The sequence below is a fragment of the Pteronotus mesoamericanus genome, unplaced genomic scaffold (genome assembly GCF_021234165.1).
Source record: "Pteronotus mesoamericanus isolate MK-2021 breed Mesoamerican mustached bat unplaced genomic scaffold, CSHL_Meso_final contig_347, whole genome shotgun sequence".
NCBI classification, from domain to species: domain Eukaryota; kingdom Metazoa; phylum Chordata; class Mammalia; order Chiroptera; family Mormoopidae; genus Pteronotus; species Pteronotus mesoamericanus.
Window position 1 is genome coordinate 11063481 of NW_026555137.1, and position 12993 is coordinate 11076473.

General features: G+C 43.7%; 1 protein-coding gene across 1 annotated transcript; it reads right to left on the bottom strand.

Annotated features, from left to right (window-relative positions):
* Positions 1–105: 105 nt before the first annotated feature.
* Positions 106–11261, bottom strand: SDE2 (SDE2 telomere maintenance homolog). The gene is made up of 7 exons (XM_054576466.1): positions 11115–11261; positions 7537–7654; positions 6203–6314; positions 5488–5657; positions 4592–4706; positions 2883–3402; positions 106–1012 (listed from the first exon to the last, which is right to left on the bottom strand). Exons 1-7 carry the CDS (start codon positions 11232–11234, stop codon positions 791–793), a joined length of 1377 nt encoding a protein of 458 aa, XP_054432441.1. The 5' UTR covers positions 11235–11261; the 3' UTR covers positions 106–790.
* Between the last annotated feature and the right edge of the window lie 1732 nt (positions 11262–12993).

Here is a 12993-nt window from a genome sequence, read left to right on the forward strand (position 1 = left end):
TCAAACACCACGTCTGTGCCACTCTCAGAAAGATTAAGCCAAATGCTGAGCATATGTATTTTACTCACTCTTGCAAACTCTCCCCTGCCCCCACTGGAACTGACAGCCAGCAAATTGCGGCATAATTTGGCATCACAGAAAATGTTTTTCTTTAATACTTTAAGCCCTGTGAGCTCTCTGAATAGCCATGTAATTTCTTAAATAACTATTTACTGTCCAGCTTTGCCCAAGACCTCCCATTGACTGGCTCTTTTCCGTGTGGTAACCACACTTGCAATAGAACAGAGAGAGAATCCCTGCTGATACTCTGAAGATCAACCTTTCTTCCTCTCAGGAACATCATTTAAAACTCAGAGGCAAATGAAGTTACCACTGCAGTCTCTACACATGTCCACAAACCTGACAACCTGGGTCGAATGCATAAATTCCTTGAAAATATAACTTACCTAAATGACACAAGATGAAACAAAAAATCTGAATAACTTTATGTTTATTAAATTAAATGTTATTAAAAAAACCTTCCCTCAAAAATATCATGCCCAGATGGTGTCACACATTAATTCTGGAAAAGCAGTAATGGGAAAGACGAGAGCCAGAATTGGGGTATTGCAGAGTCAGCTTTGGGAGCATCTGAGATCTCGCTCCCTGGCATATGTCTTCAGTTGCCTCACTCATAAAAAGCCTCCGAAACAAATCAGCTTGAGTATCAACCAGAATAACGGCCGAGAGCCAACACGATGCAGGCTGGAAGGGGTGGACGGGAAGCGGTGGGACATCAGCTGGGGGGCATTCATCTCTTCCTCCCCCTGGGAGGCCGGGCGAACAGCGCCGGGTCTATCTGCTCCTTGGCCAGCCCCCGCACAGAGAAGAGGCGCGCGGCCCGCTCCTGCAGGGTGCCCCCGCACTTCAGCCCCCGGGCCGCCAGGGCGCACTTGAGCTTCTCCAGCCCCAGACGCTCCACTTCCGCCACAGAGCTGAAGGCCAGCAGATCTAGAGACTCCTGAGCAATAGCCTGAGCCGGGGAGAAAGGAAAAAAGAAACGAGTATTTAAAACAGGTTTCTTTCTCCGAATAAAGCTTTAACTGTCAACTACACTCTATTTCTCAAGGAATTTTCAGCTATTTTGCCTTATCTTGCTATTGCATTTAAATAATCACCTGTTTTTCCACATGAATTCTCAAGACACATACTAACCATTTTTCATATATATATTTAGAAACAAGCATTCAGAACAGTAACAGAAGTTACAGGATTCCTGTACAGATTTTTAATATTACATTAATGGTTACATGACACTCTTTTCTGATTTTTCTAGTAAGAGTTAAAACAGCAAAATATACCCAACCTACCCAACATGCTATGACCACAGAAAAGAGCAGCTCCCAATAAAGCTTAATTTGAATGAGGTTCCCAGGTCTGTTAATCTATTGATCCCATACTCCTAATGCTTTTTCTTCTAACTGAATAATTAAGACTGATGATCAAAGTCCCCTCTTATATCACACAACAAATTCAAATGCGATTCAACAGACTTGCAACTGTTCTATCCACCAGGAACTCTGAGAGGTAGTGAGACAAAACTAACACTTCTAACAATGGATGGCCTGCAAAGAGTGAAAATTACACATCTAAGGGTTTTTCAAAGAGCAATAATTTCCTCACAGTAAGTTATTATTTTTTTTAAGATATTAAAGAGAGCTAGGGACAGGCTCTTTATCCTTCTACTTAATCTTTTTAAAGCCCCTTTGTTAGATTTCTGGAGAGAACCTTGCTTGGCTTCACTATTTGTGGCCAAATCCTAAAATGTCAGTTAAGTGTCTTTGGAGAAATCGCTCCTGGTTGTCCTGAACACAATGGCTACTCCGACAACATCAAGGACAAAACGTCCATGGTCAAAGGCCCTGGGACTGGAAGCAAATCAGGTTTTATTCTATTTTCCTTTATTCATTTTTCCAAGGCTTTTGTCAGGATAAAGCTCCTAATAAATACAAGTAACATAAAAGCTACACATGCTTATAACACCAGAGATGACATGAGGGTCAAGTGAAAGCCCTTAATATAGAAAATCCCATTGTCCTCCCTCCAACGGGCAATCTATGCATTTTGCTTATTTATTGGGAGTAAGGAAGGTGCTGGTTAAACAAATAATAGGCTTTGTGTTTATCAAAGGGAACCAGGTAGTTCAACTTTTATCTGTTGTACAAAGCAAAATAATTAAATCAAGGAGTAAACGTTAAAGATTTCTGCTGGAAGTCAGTCTCCTGAAGACAGCAAATAAGCAACTATTAGAGGGAAGGTATGTACAATGAAAATAAATGTTTAAAAGGCTAAATGTGGGACTTAAAGATTTAAAGATAAATTAAAAACGAGCTGCTCCCTTCTACAGCGAAAATCTTCACATCCAGCTGACAGGTGTGGTTCAAATAGTATCACATGAGAAAGAAACACTGAGTAACGAGAGTCTTACCATAGGAAAATGAGTACATTTCATCAAGTCTACAATACCATCTATCTTAATATGCCTTACTATTATAGGTTTTATTAAGAATAAGTGATACAACTATGCTCTAATGTGATTCACGTCCAAATTCAGAGATTAAAATGTGAAAAACATACACCTGAGAATTAGTGAAAGGACACCACCTAGTGGCAAAAATATGTACATTCTGGAGCTTACAAAAAAAAAACCCCAAAACTAAGGATTTTTAGGGGGACAAGGCAAACTAACCATCATCTATCCGTATTTCACTTCTGAAATACGGATTATTGAACAAGCCTTTCCACTAAGCAGCCGCTGGGGAAAAGCACATTTTCATTTTAATCACTTATTGTGGAGATTAAACTGATTTTCCTTGACACAACGAGCCCCCAGAATTACTCACTGTGCTTGCTGGCTGGCTGTCCTCTGGTGTGGCAGCAACGGTCATGTGTTCCTCGTCGGCTCCAGGTGTCGCCCAGGCCGCTCGCTCCCCATCGGTTACTTCTCCTGTCTCCCTCTCCTTCCTCAGTCCAGCCCCAGTTGCTTCCTCTTCCACGGCTCCTCTGCTCTCGGCCTCCGTTTGCTCCTGGGTGCTCTCTGCCTGTGCTTCCGCCTGTCTTCGCACACAGTCCCCGGCAGCCGCCTCTCCCAGCTGAGCATGCACGGCTCCTGCAATGCCGTTCCCCGAGCCGGTCACATGGCTCTGTGGTTTTTCAGGTGAGCCACAGTCTGCACTCAATACTCCTGCCTTCTGAGAACCACTGGGAAACTCGGCTGCCGTCGCAGCCCCGTCCCTGTCACTTTTCAGAACAGGAAAGCTCACTCCTGAGGTGCCAGGTGCTTCTTCACTGTCTTCGTCTGAGCTGCCGGAGCCGGAGCCGGAGCCGGACCCCTCCGCAGCCTCCAGCCCGTCCACGCCCAACCTGCCAGGCAAGGCAGAAAGACTTATTACCATTTATAGCTTCTACTTAAAAAAAGGGGGCGCGCTGCCATTTGGTCAGGGGTCAGGCTCTGTCTGAATAAAAATAACAGCTAGCGTGACATGGAGAGTAGGTAAGTTTAGAAAAAGGTATTCAGGGGCATAAAAAAGAGGGAAAAAAATTTCAATGGGACTGGAACCAACCATCCCAAGGATCCAAGAGGATCTCTTTTTTAAAGCTGTGAATCTTATAAAACAAAACAGATTTCATTGAAAGCTTTTTTCCCTATACTGCATGGATTTCAACTGTTAGAAATTATTCACCTGGACAATGGATAAACAACTGTGGTACAGCCCCACCACTCAGTAAGACTTGGCAATAAAAGGAATGAATTATCAACACATATAATACCACCAACAGAGCTCAAAAGCATAATGATGAGTGAAAGAAACCAGACACAAAAGGCTATATGCCATTCTGGAAAAGACAAACCACAGGAACAAACACTGTGGCAGTCACCAGTGGTTGCCAGGGGTGAGGGCAAGGGAAGGGAATTAACTGCAAGGGGGCACATGGGAAATTTTTAGGGTGATCTTCAGTTAATAATTACCTTTCTGTCCCCAAACGGGAGGCCTACAAGGAAGCAAGATCCATTCGGCCTTATCTAGAACATGGCCCAAGGGACCGCACTGGGAACCAGAGGACCGAGGGAAGGGCGAGAGAGCTCTCAGAAGAATGGCTAAGAGGAGGGACCGCTGTGCTTCCGACCCGCCAGCACCAGAGTGGCAAAGGGAGGTCTGGCAAAGTGACCACAGAACTCAGGGATGACTGAAAAACCCTAGGAAGAAACAGAACCGTCTGGAAGGTACAGCCCTGGTGTCTCCACTGGGGATTTCTGAAAGTTAACTCTTTTGATACCAAATAGTAATTCAAGTATAAGGCAATTTTTGTAATCTTTCGCCGTAAGGAAAAATATTGTCCTTTAGACTCTGTTAATGGCACTCACAGCAGAAACCATCACTGCCGTGTACCGTGTGACGGTCACTGACCTCTGAAGACTGAAGCGCCAGGAAAATTTCTGAGCTCTCATCAAACATCATGTAAAGATGTGCTTGTGCCAGGGAGACAAGCAGGAAATGCATCTTGTCAATCTGCAAAGATCCATTTGGAATGAAAAATGAAAAATACTTACCAAAAGCACTTCCTTTTCGCTGCACTGGATCCTCTGTCTGTTTTTGACTTGTTCGGCCGCTTCCGAGTCTCGCCGGGCTCTGCTGACACCATCTTGCTGGAGGCGGCCTGCATACCTAGCCAGAAATTTAACAACTTGCGTCTGCGCTTAGGACTAAGTCTGATCAGAGAAAGTATGAATAATCTGGATTGCAAAAGAGCTGCAATCTAAAGCTCTAAATTTAAATTTCTTAAGGTATCAAAATGTAATTCAGTTAAAATGAGATAAATCTCAAATTTACACGGATTTAAAATAATAAGCATTCTGGCTCTGGAACCAGAACTTTAGGCACCAATGTCCAATCTGTACAGGAGGCTGCTGGGTTCAAACCCTCCCCCACCCGCCCCCCACACCCCGTGAGTCTCCTCTTTGTGGTCCTTATTTGTGTGCCTTCATTGTTCCCTTGTGGCCTCATAACCTTTTTTGATGGAAAAGGTTCCTTCTTATTCAACTGTACCCGCAACTGCCCCAGCATAATGCTCCAGACTCTAATAAAGTTAATGACAATCACTCTTATTTAACACCATTTAAAAAACTGATCTACACCCGGAAGCACATGTGTGGAGGGTCTAGGCCCCTCCTGAAGACTTAACTTATCCACATACAGTGTTCTTAACTGGGGTCCACAGAATTCAGGAGTCAAGTATATCAAATGCTATGTGGGTCTGTGGCCTTTTTTGTCCTAGGCTGTAAGACATGCTGTGCTCAATATCGAGGGGAGAGGTTTTACAGCTTTCATCGCTCTCAGGGGTCTGTGACCCAAAAAAGCTGGAAACCTGCTGTGTGCAGTGCGGACCAGTCCGAACAGCTGGCCCCAGGGGTGCCTGCTGACCACGCCAAGGAATCCTCAGTCTCACCTTTGAGGACGGAATCCTCCAGACGCTCAGCCATTTCGTGGCACTGCTGCAGGTAGTCGGGGTTGGTGAAGCAGTGCCTGGGTTCTGTGAGCTTCCGCTGCAGCCTTTCTAGGCGCTTCTGCTCCTTTTCAGCTTCTCGCTCAGCCTGTTGTTTTACCCATTCAGCCATTCTGGGGAGGGAGAGAAAAAATGGATATATTATATCTATATACACCCTCCCCCACCAAACTAATGCACTCTTTAAAAAAAAAAAAAAAAGTTTATTTATTTATTTATTTTTAGAGAGAGGGGAAGAGCTGGAGGAAATGGGAAACATCAATGCGTGAGAGATACATCAATTAGCTGCCTCTCACATGCCCCTAACTGGGGTCCTGGCCCGCAACCCAGGCCTGTGCCCTGTCTGGGAATTGAACCAATGACCCTTTGGTTCACAGGCCGGCACTCAATCCACTGAACCACACCAGCCAGGGCTGCACTCTTGCTTACATTGTGATACTCCCTCAGAAACATGTGCCACACTTACTAGCCTACGGCATGGACTTAACTAAGACCCAAAGATTAGTATTATATTAAGGAAAAGGTAATATCTGACGACAATATATTAGAGCACAAATATTTCAAGTTGATGTTTCTGATATGCATGGCATGTGTATAATCACCACTGATAGAAAAGTTTGTTTCGTTCTTTAAAAAACAAAAACAAATGGCCTCTTACGCTTTTTCATGATTGACATCCCGTAGTCTCCTTCCACTTAGGTCCCTGCAAGCTTCTCGATTGGTTGTCTTCTCAATCTGAGCACCAAGTGCTCTGAGCATAGACCCAAAACCTGACCAAACACATTTGGAGAAAGCAGGTTAGAAAGTGCTCAAGGATGGATAAATGCTGAACTCATGAAAATAGCAATACGTCACAAGATTAAAGGTGACCTCTGCTTGCTTGCTTTCTTTTGAAGATTTTACTTATTTTTAGAGAGGGGAAGGGAGGGAGAAAGAAAGGGAGAGAAATATCAATTGGTTGCCTCTCGCACCCCCCCCAACCATGGACCCACACCCCCAGCACGCGCCCCGACTGGAATCGGACTGGCAACCTTTTGGTCCACGAGATGATGTCCAACCCACTGAGCCACACCAGTCAGGGCTCAAGTGCGCGTGCGCGCGCACTCTCTTTCTCTCTCTCTCTTTCAAATAAAGGAAATGAACATCAAGATTTGAACTCAGGGAGCAAGGGTAAAAGTGCTGACCAACTTCATTCAATCTCATGCCTTTCATGCTTCCTCTTCTATTTCGGAAATATTTTACCTGCACCATTGACCTATTTTAGAGAGCTTTACCTAGGGCCAGAGAACACAAGATTCCCAGATTAAGAACTTTACAAAGTATACGGTGAGCTTTTATAGTGAGTTTAAGAGGCACTTTTAAGCCGTCACTGCCTGATGTGACAAAATTCATTCTTACTCTCACAGTTTCAAACGGCAGGATAATCTGAGCTGTCAGCTCTCTGAAAACCAACCAAATCATTGTAGATTTTGAGAAAGCTTAGGGGTTGCATTTTAGTGCATCAGGAGAATGATTAAGCACTGTTCGTATTCAGATTTTGCTAGTCTAGTTTCTTCCCTTTTCTTAGATGTGTTAATACAACTAGAACCTTAATCTACCCCGATATATATATATATACGGTTGTATTTCACAGTGACTTTAGACCTCCCTTAGAAATAACCTGAGACCAAATCTTGATAAAAGTAAATCTGATTGCTTTTACACACTTTCTTTGGAGAATTGGACAGAATAATGACCATCTCTCTTTATCTAACTTTCCCAAAACTTTAGCGCCTAGGATGCCTATGAGCTACCCAGGTGGAGAAGGTGGGAACAATATCATATAGTATCTTCCTCAAAAAGAACAAAAGAGGAGATCTTCAAAACCAGGTAGGTAAATAAAGAATTTCATAAGGCTGGCGTACCCGAGACCAAGGGGTTTTAATTTAATACATCGGGCTGAAGACTGCAGCGGGGTTACAGCTAAACAGGCAGTCAGCACGCACTACCCACCTCCTTTGCCACCGCGAAGTCGGGGTTCCAAACTGTAAACAGCTCCATGCCGCACTGTGTCACTGGTGTCAACGAGCAATCCGTCACGTTTGACAAAGAAGCATTCCACTGGAACATCCTGGAGACAAATTTTTTTTTTAATGCTGTTTATGAGACATTGCAAGTTCCTTGCAGGAAGGGTCCTAGCTTACCACCTTTGTATTACTCCAGTGACAAGCAGGTAGTGTGGGTTCAACAAATATTTGTCTAACTGAAAATGAATACTAAAAGAAAAAGAGTCATTTCATATGACATATTCTGGGTACAATTTTTTTCTGATACCTAATCATGACACATATAAGAACTTTTCATCTTTTGGATGGAAATAAAAACTGCCTCTTTTTCCTTCTCTAATAAAAGTTGGAGTCAAGGCAGAAGGCTATAAGGGGCCTAGATCCGGCAGCTCAGGAGGTCCCACGCGTATCTCCTCTGACTTTTTCAAACAGATAAAATCAAGAGTGGCCCCAAGTTTAAAAGCAAAAATATACATCCTAAAAAGTGTGGGTGGAAGGGTAAGAAGAGGGGAGGCAAGGAGACATGGATGTGGTTTTTACTGCACTGACGTGAGCTTTAACAGTTTGAGGACAGGACCGTCTCTTCGCTGGCATCCTCCCACGTCCCAGCTGATGCTGCAGAAGCCCAACCACCCCAAACACACTCTGTCCATTTCAGAAATTCTCAGGTCAAGGGATGAGAAGAAACGATAGAAACTCTAAGTCTTTCTGAACAAGTTTCTGATGCTGTAAAATTAAGACAATAGAGGAATATTCTCCAAAGTTACATGGGGCTTAGGAGGGACATGATTAAATTTACAGTATCAAGAACGAAGAGGTCTCAACATCAATAGAAGGACAAATACATTACTGGTCTCTTCCTGAAGTGGAAAATATGAACATTCTGAACCACATCACACAGCTATTTCAATGGGAACCATTCATTCATTCAACAAACACTAGGTGCTATTTTACTAGTTCTAGGAAAATAGTAGGTACAACAGGCCTACTATTTTCTAGGTACTTTCCAGGTGTTGAGATACTACAGGTATTTGTGAATTCAGAGAAAGACCAATTTGTGTGACTAGATTCCCTAGGACAGCCACTATCCAGATGCCAGCCAGAATGGAGGGAGAGGTGGTTTAAGTTGCCTGCAGTTTTTCCAGGCAAATGCGACAGCAGGAAGGAGAGGCAAGGGAGCTCAGGCTACGTGCAGTGATGTGATTGATATGAAGGACTACTCCTGTCTGTAAAATACTATCTGCTATAAAGGACTGCTGTAAAGATTAAGATATATAATACACTTCATATTTGTTTAATGTGTGTAATTTAAAAGCTACTTTAGTTTCTTTTACTATTTTATATGCCGAATGGATATGGTATTTCCAAAACTCTAAAAAACTTCAAAAGACATTAACATGAAGGCAGGAAGATCATGGTTCATTTCCAAACAGAACTGCCTGTTGAACAAGACAACTGATCAACAAAACTACACTCTCTATTTGTTAAGATTCTTTTTGATTAACAATCTAATAGAAAAGAGCAAAGAGAATTTAGAATCAATTTAACTGTTTTTAACCACTTGTGTACTATAAAGCACTTCAAACACAAAGTATTATGTGTGTCTTAGCCCAATCAGCCGAAGGCCGCTAGAGACAAACCTGAAGTTCATCAAAGTCACATTTATATTGACTCATTGCAAGGAGGGGGCCTGCACGCCAGAGGAATTATGAAGTGTCTCAACAACAACACAAAGATATTAAAGATTTGGGGGAAGGGTGGGGTTTAGGTGAATTTAAATGAAAATGTTTTGAGGGCCTCAAAACAAAGCAGAGCTGTTATAAAAAGGGCAACATCTGGCCTAGGCTGGGAAGCAGACCCAGGCTCCTATTTCCTTGGTAAGTGTGGAATATTGTGTCAGGAACGCCTTATCTGAAGCCCCTGCACCTGGGCTGGAAATCAAACGTGCTGCCCTGTATCTAAGTGACAGGTTCTCAGGCAAGAGTAGGATGCTTCATTCTTACCAACATAATTTCAAACAACAAAGTTTCTTATAGTCTGTGATTTCCGAAATCAAGGTCGCCCAATGAGTAAGACAGACTTTCAAGCCACTGGCGGTATTTCACCACTACGCCCATAACCTTGGGAGAAACACTGTTTCCTACTAACCTTGCAGCTGGCTTTATCTGAGTCTGTTATCCCCGCCAAATAAACAGCAGGGAGCTACCACTCACTCTTATCAGGTATCAGAAAAGTTTTGTTTTAAAAAGCATGGGTGTGAACCTGAGCTATTTTTATTTGTTCTAGTCTCTAATCAAATGCCCTTTTACAAGCTTTGTGTTATTATCGCGGTCATGTTTCTTAAGTACCTGGCTGAATCATATAAATTCATTTATATTTCGTACTTATTTTTTATAAAAAATTATTTTTCCCCAGAGTCCTCATAATTAAGATCCCATTATTTTCTGGTCTTGGACTGACTGTCAGTAAGTTTGAAAACTACTCAAGAGAGGGGAATTATTTTCAGAGATGTTAAAATCCAATTATCAATTATGCAGATAATATTTCCACATTTAGAGGGTCAAAAACAGTTCTGACAGTTTTTAGACTGGATTGCAGTGTGGAAGAAAAATGGGGAAGCTGAAAAAAACATGTTATTTGCAAATACACATTGCTTTTTCAGGGAACCAGTCCAAGGAAAGATTTAATTTCGACCGCAGTGGTAACATGGGTTAAGCTTATAAGTAACAAGCAGAGGAAACAGCCTAAGGAAGCAAGGATGAGGTGGAGTTAACAAAGAAAAACAATACTAGATCAAGTGCTGACATTAAAATTAGATTCAGGGAGACCACCCATTTCGTTAGATAACTGAACAGGTTTAATATCTTAACTGGTAAAAGCTTGCTTTCTTCTTAAGAAAACCACACATGTAACTTCACAAGTTCATGACTGGTTTTCAAACATATGCATTGAGAAATGAGACATCAAATGATCCGTCAAAACATCTAAATGACAGGACCTAACCACCCATTCCCTCCATAGGACACGTGAGTGTTTGGCCGTCCCAACCAGTGACTGACCAAATGAATCTATTTCCCTCTCCAACCATCCTTTCTCCTGGGTTTGGCTATGACATACTTCTTCTCTAGGCTGGAGCTAATTGGAATGTTTGATTAGTGGACAAAATACACGTCACATAATCAGAGAATGAAAGTAATTAAATGTAAGGGAATGAGCCTTAAAAGTCATCTGGTTCAACAGCCTCATTTACGGGTGAGAAAACACCACCAAAGTGATTTCTGCTAGGCCAGACTGAGAGCTGGACTAGGCGTCTAGGAGTGGAGTCTTTCCCCTTTTCGTGGGATGACGAAACAAACATCACCCAAAAACAAAAGCAAAAGCAGGCCTCAGCACCAGTTTGAAGCACCTTAAAACTGAGGAACACTCAGGCTGAAAACCCGAAAAACTCCAGACAGTCCCTCTCCGCCCCCACTCCTGTTCCCAGTCCCCCTCGTTCCCCTTCCTTCCGGGAACCGCGAATCTCACCTGATCTTGGCAGTGGTGGTGGATAAAGTCTCGGACGGAGCAGGGGGCTGAGGCAGCCCGCACCGCCCGGCACCCGAAACCGGGACCGCGAATCCACACCAGAGCCACCGTCCCCGCCATTTCACCTCGTCCCGGAAACTGAGATTCCCGGTGCCCAAGCGCCACAACTGGTCGGCGCCTCTTGACGACGTAATCGCCCCGCCCCCACGAGTCGTCCGCTCGCCCCGCCCCTCCCTTGGGACAGGTCACGTGATCCGTCCCGCGGAGCCGAGCTGGCAGCGGGAGGGGAACCGGAAGAGCCTGGAACAGGCCGATAAGACCGCGGAGCACCCGGGCGAGGCGTTGCTAGGGGAAGTTGCTAGGGCGGGGCTCCAGGGACCCTCTATAAAAGCCTGGCGCTGGGTTGGGTTTCTAGCTTTCTGGCTGTAAGCGATAAGGCTGTAACTAAGCACCCCCCAGTGCCGCAGGCTTTGGCCCTTTTCCTTACATCTGTGCAGTTATTTTTGGGTCGCGGGGAATCGTGGCCTGAGAAGGCACTGCTCCCCGGGGGCGTGCGGTGAGAGGCTGCAGTCCCGGAAACGGTTTTGGGGGGGCTGCTTCCTCAGCCCTGGGAACCTCCTCCACCCCGAGGGGCGAGGGAAACGACCTCAGGAGGGCTCGTAAGAACGGTCCCCGGGTGGTTATTTTTCTCCCTGTTTACCACGCATCCTCTTCCTTTGCATAAACTGCCACCCTCCCGCTTTCTGCCAGACACGCTCAGTTTATTCTTATTTCCGCCTGTTCGCGCTCTGCGTTATCTCCACTTCAGCTCTGTTTTCAAAATATTTCACTGCAAGTGGGCCCTTGTGAAAGGCAGTGGCAGGAGTGACGCTCACAGCAATGCTGCCTCACAAAACCCTGCCATAACTTTTCTTCGGCACCATGGAAACACACTCGTGCAGATTTGCATAGCCTAACTTTAAGGCTCTGGGAATCTGGAGTCCCTTAATATTTAATACGCTGAGGTTATGGTGTTTCTAAAATCCTGAACAATTTAAAAACCACTAGTATGAGGATGGGAGGGTTATTAGGAGATAGCTGTGCCTACTAAACACAAATGTATTGGCCCACAGAAACGAATTCTCTGCTGTGAAGATACTAAGCGAAATGAAACTCGCTGCCGAAGGGAAAGCAACAAAAAATTCAGAAAGCATTTAATTGTGGCGGTATGCACCCGCTGAAATTCAGAGGCCTGTGAAATTAGAGATTCTAACTGTTGTCTTTATTTTACTTAGGCGGGAACGGAAGGGGGGGAATATAGGAGAGAAAGGGCCTCATTGTTTATTACTAACATTGTATCTAGTCCTTCCAAAACCTGAAATCTGAAGGAAGTCACTCACTTTTTATCTCTTTGGTGCATCTAAATGCCTATTTTTAAAATCATCCCAAATATTGAATAGGCATTTGTTACTTAAAAATATGAAATAACTATTTTTCTTAACTTTTCAAAGACACAAATTTCCTGAGCAATGTATATAATCTGTTGCAAAACCTTCACAGTGAGTACATAGCACGATTATGTACACAAACTAGACATAAAATAAATAGTAGTTAGATACCTCATGAATTACTAAGATCTATTTATTTTCATTATACGTCTGAAGAAATTTGTTTTGCACCAATGTAACACCTTGTCTTCTAAGGATATAGAATTCAGCTTGGATTGGTCATTATTAAATTCATTTAAATAGTGAAGAAATTGAGGTACTGAAGATTCGAGTTGGGGCCAAGAACGCTGTGCACATCAGTGGAAAAAAATCTAGAAAGACAACTGATTAGGTGGGTGGCTGAGGGTTTGTGGTGGTGTCCAGTAGACAGATGGTGTTATGTGGCCAGGCTG

Coding starts and splice junctions, on each gene's coding strand:
- SDE2 (XM_054576466.1), bottom strand. CDS start 11,234: ATGGCGGGGACGGTGGCTCTGGTGTGGATTCGCGGTCCCGGTTTCGGG. Junction 5,658..6,202: donor GATGTCAATCATGAAAAAGC/GTAAGAGGCCAT, acceptor CTCCCTCCCCAG/AATGGCTGAATGGGTAAAAC. Junction 4,707..5,487: donor GGAGGATTCCGTCCTCAAAG/GTGAGACTGAGG, acceptor ATTTCTGGCTAG/GTATGCAGGCCGCCTCCAGC.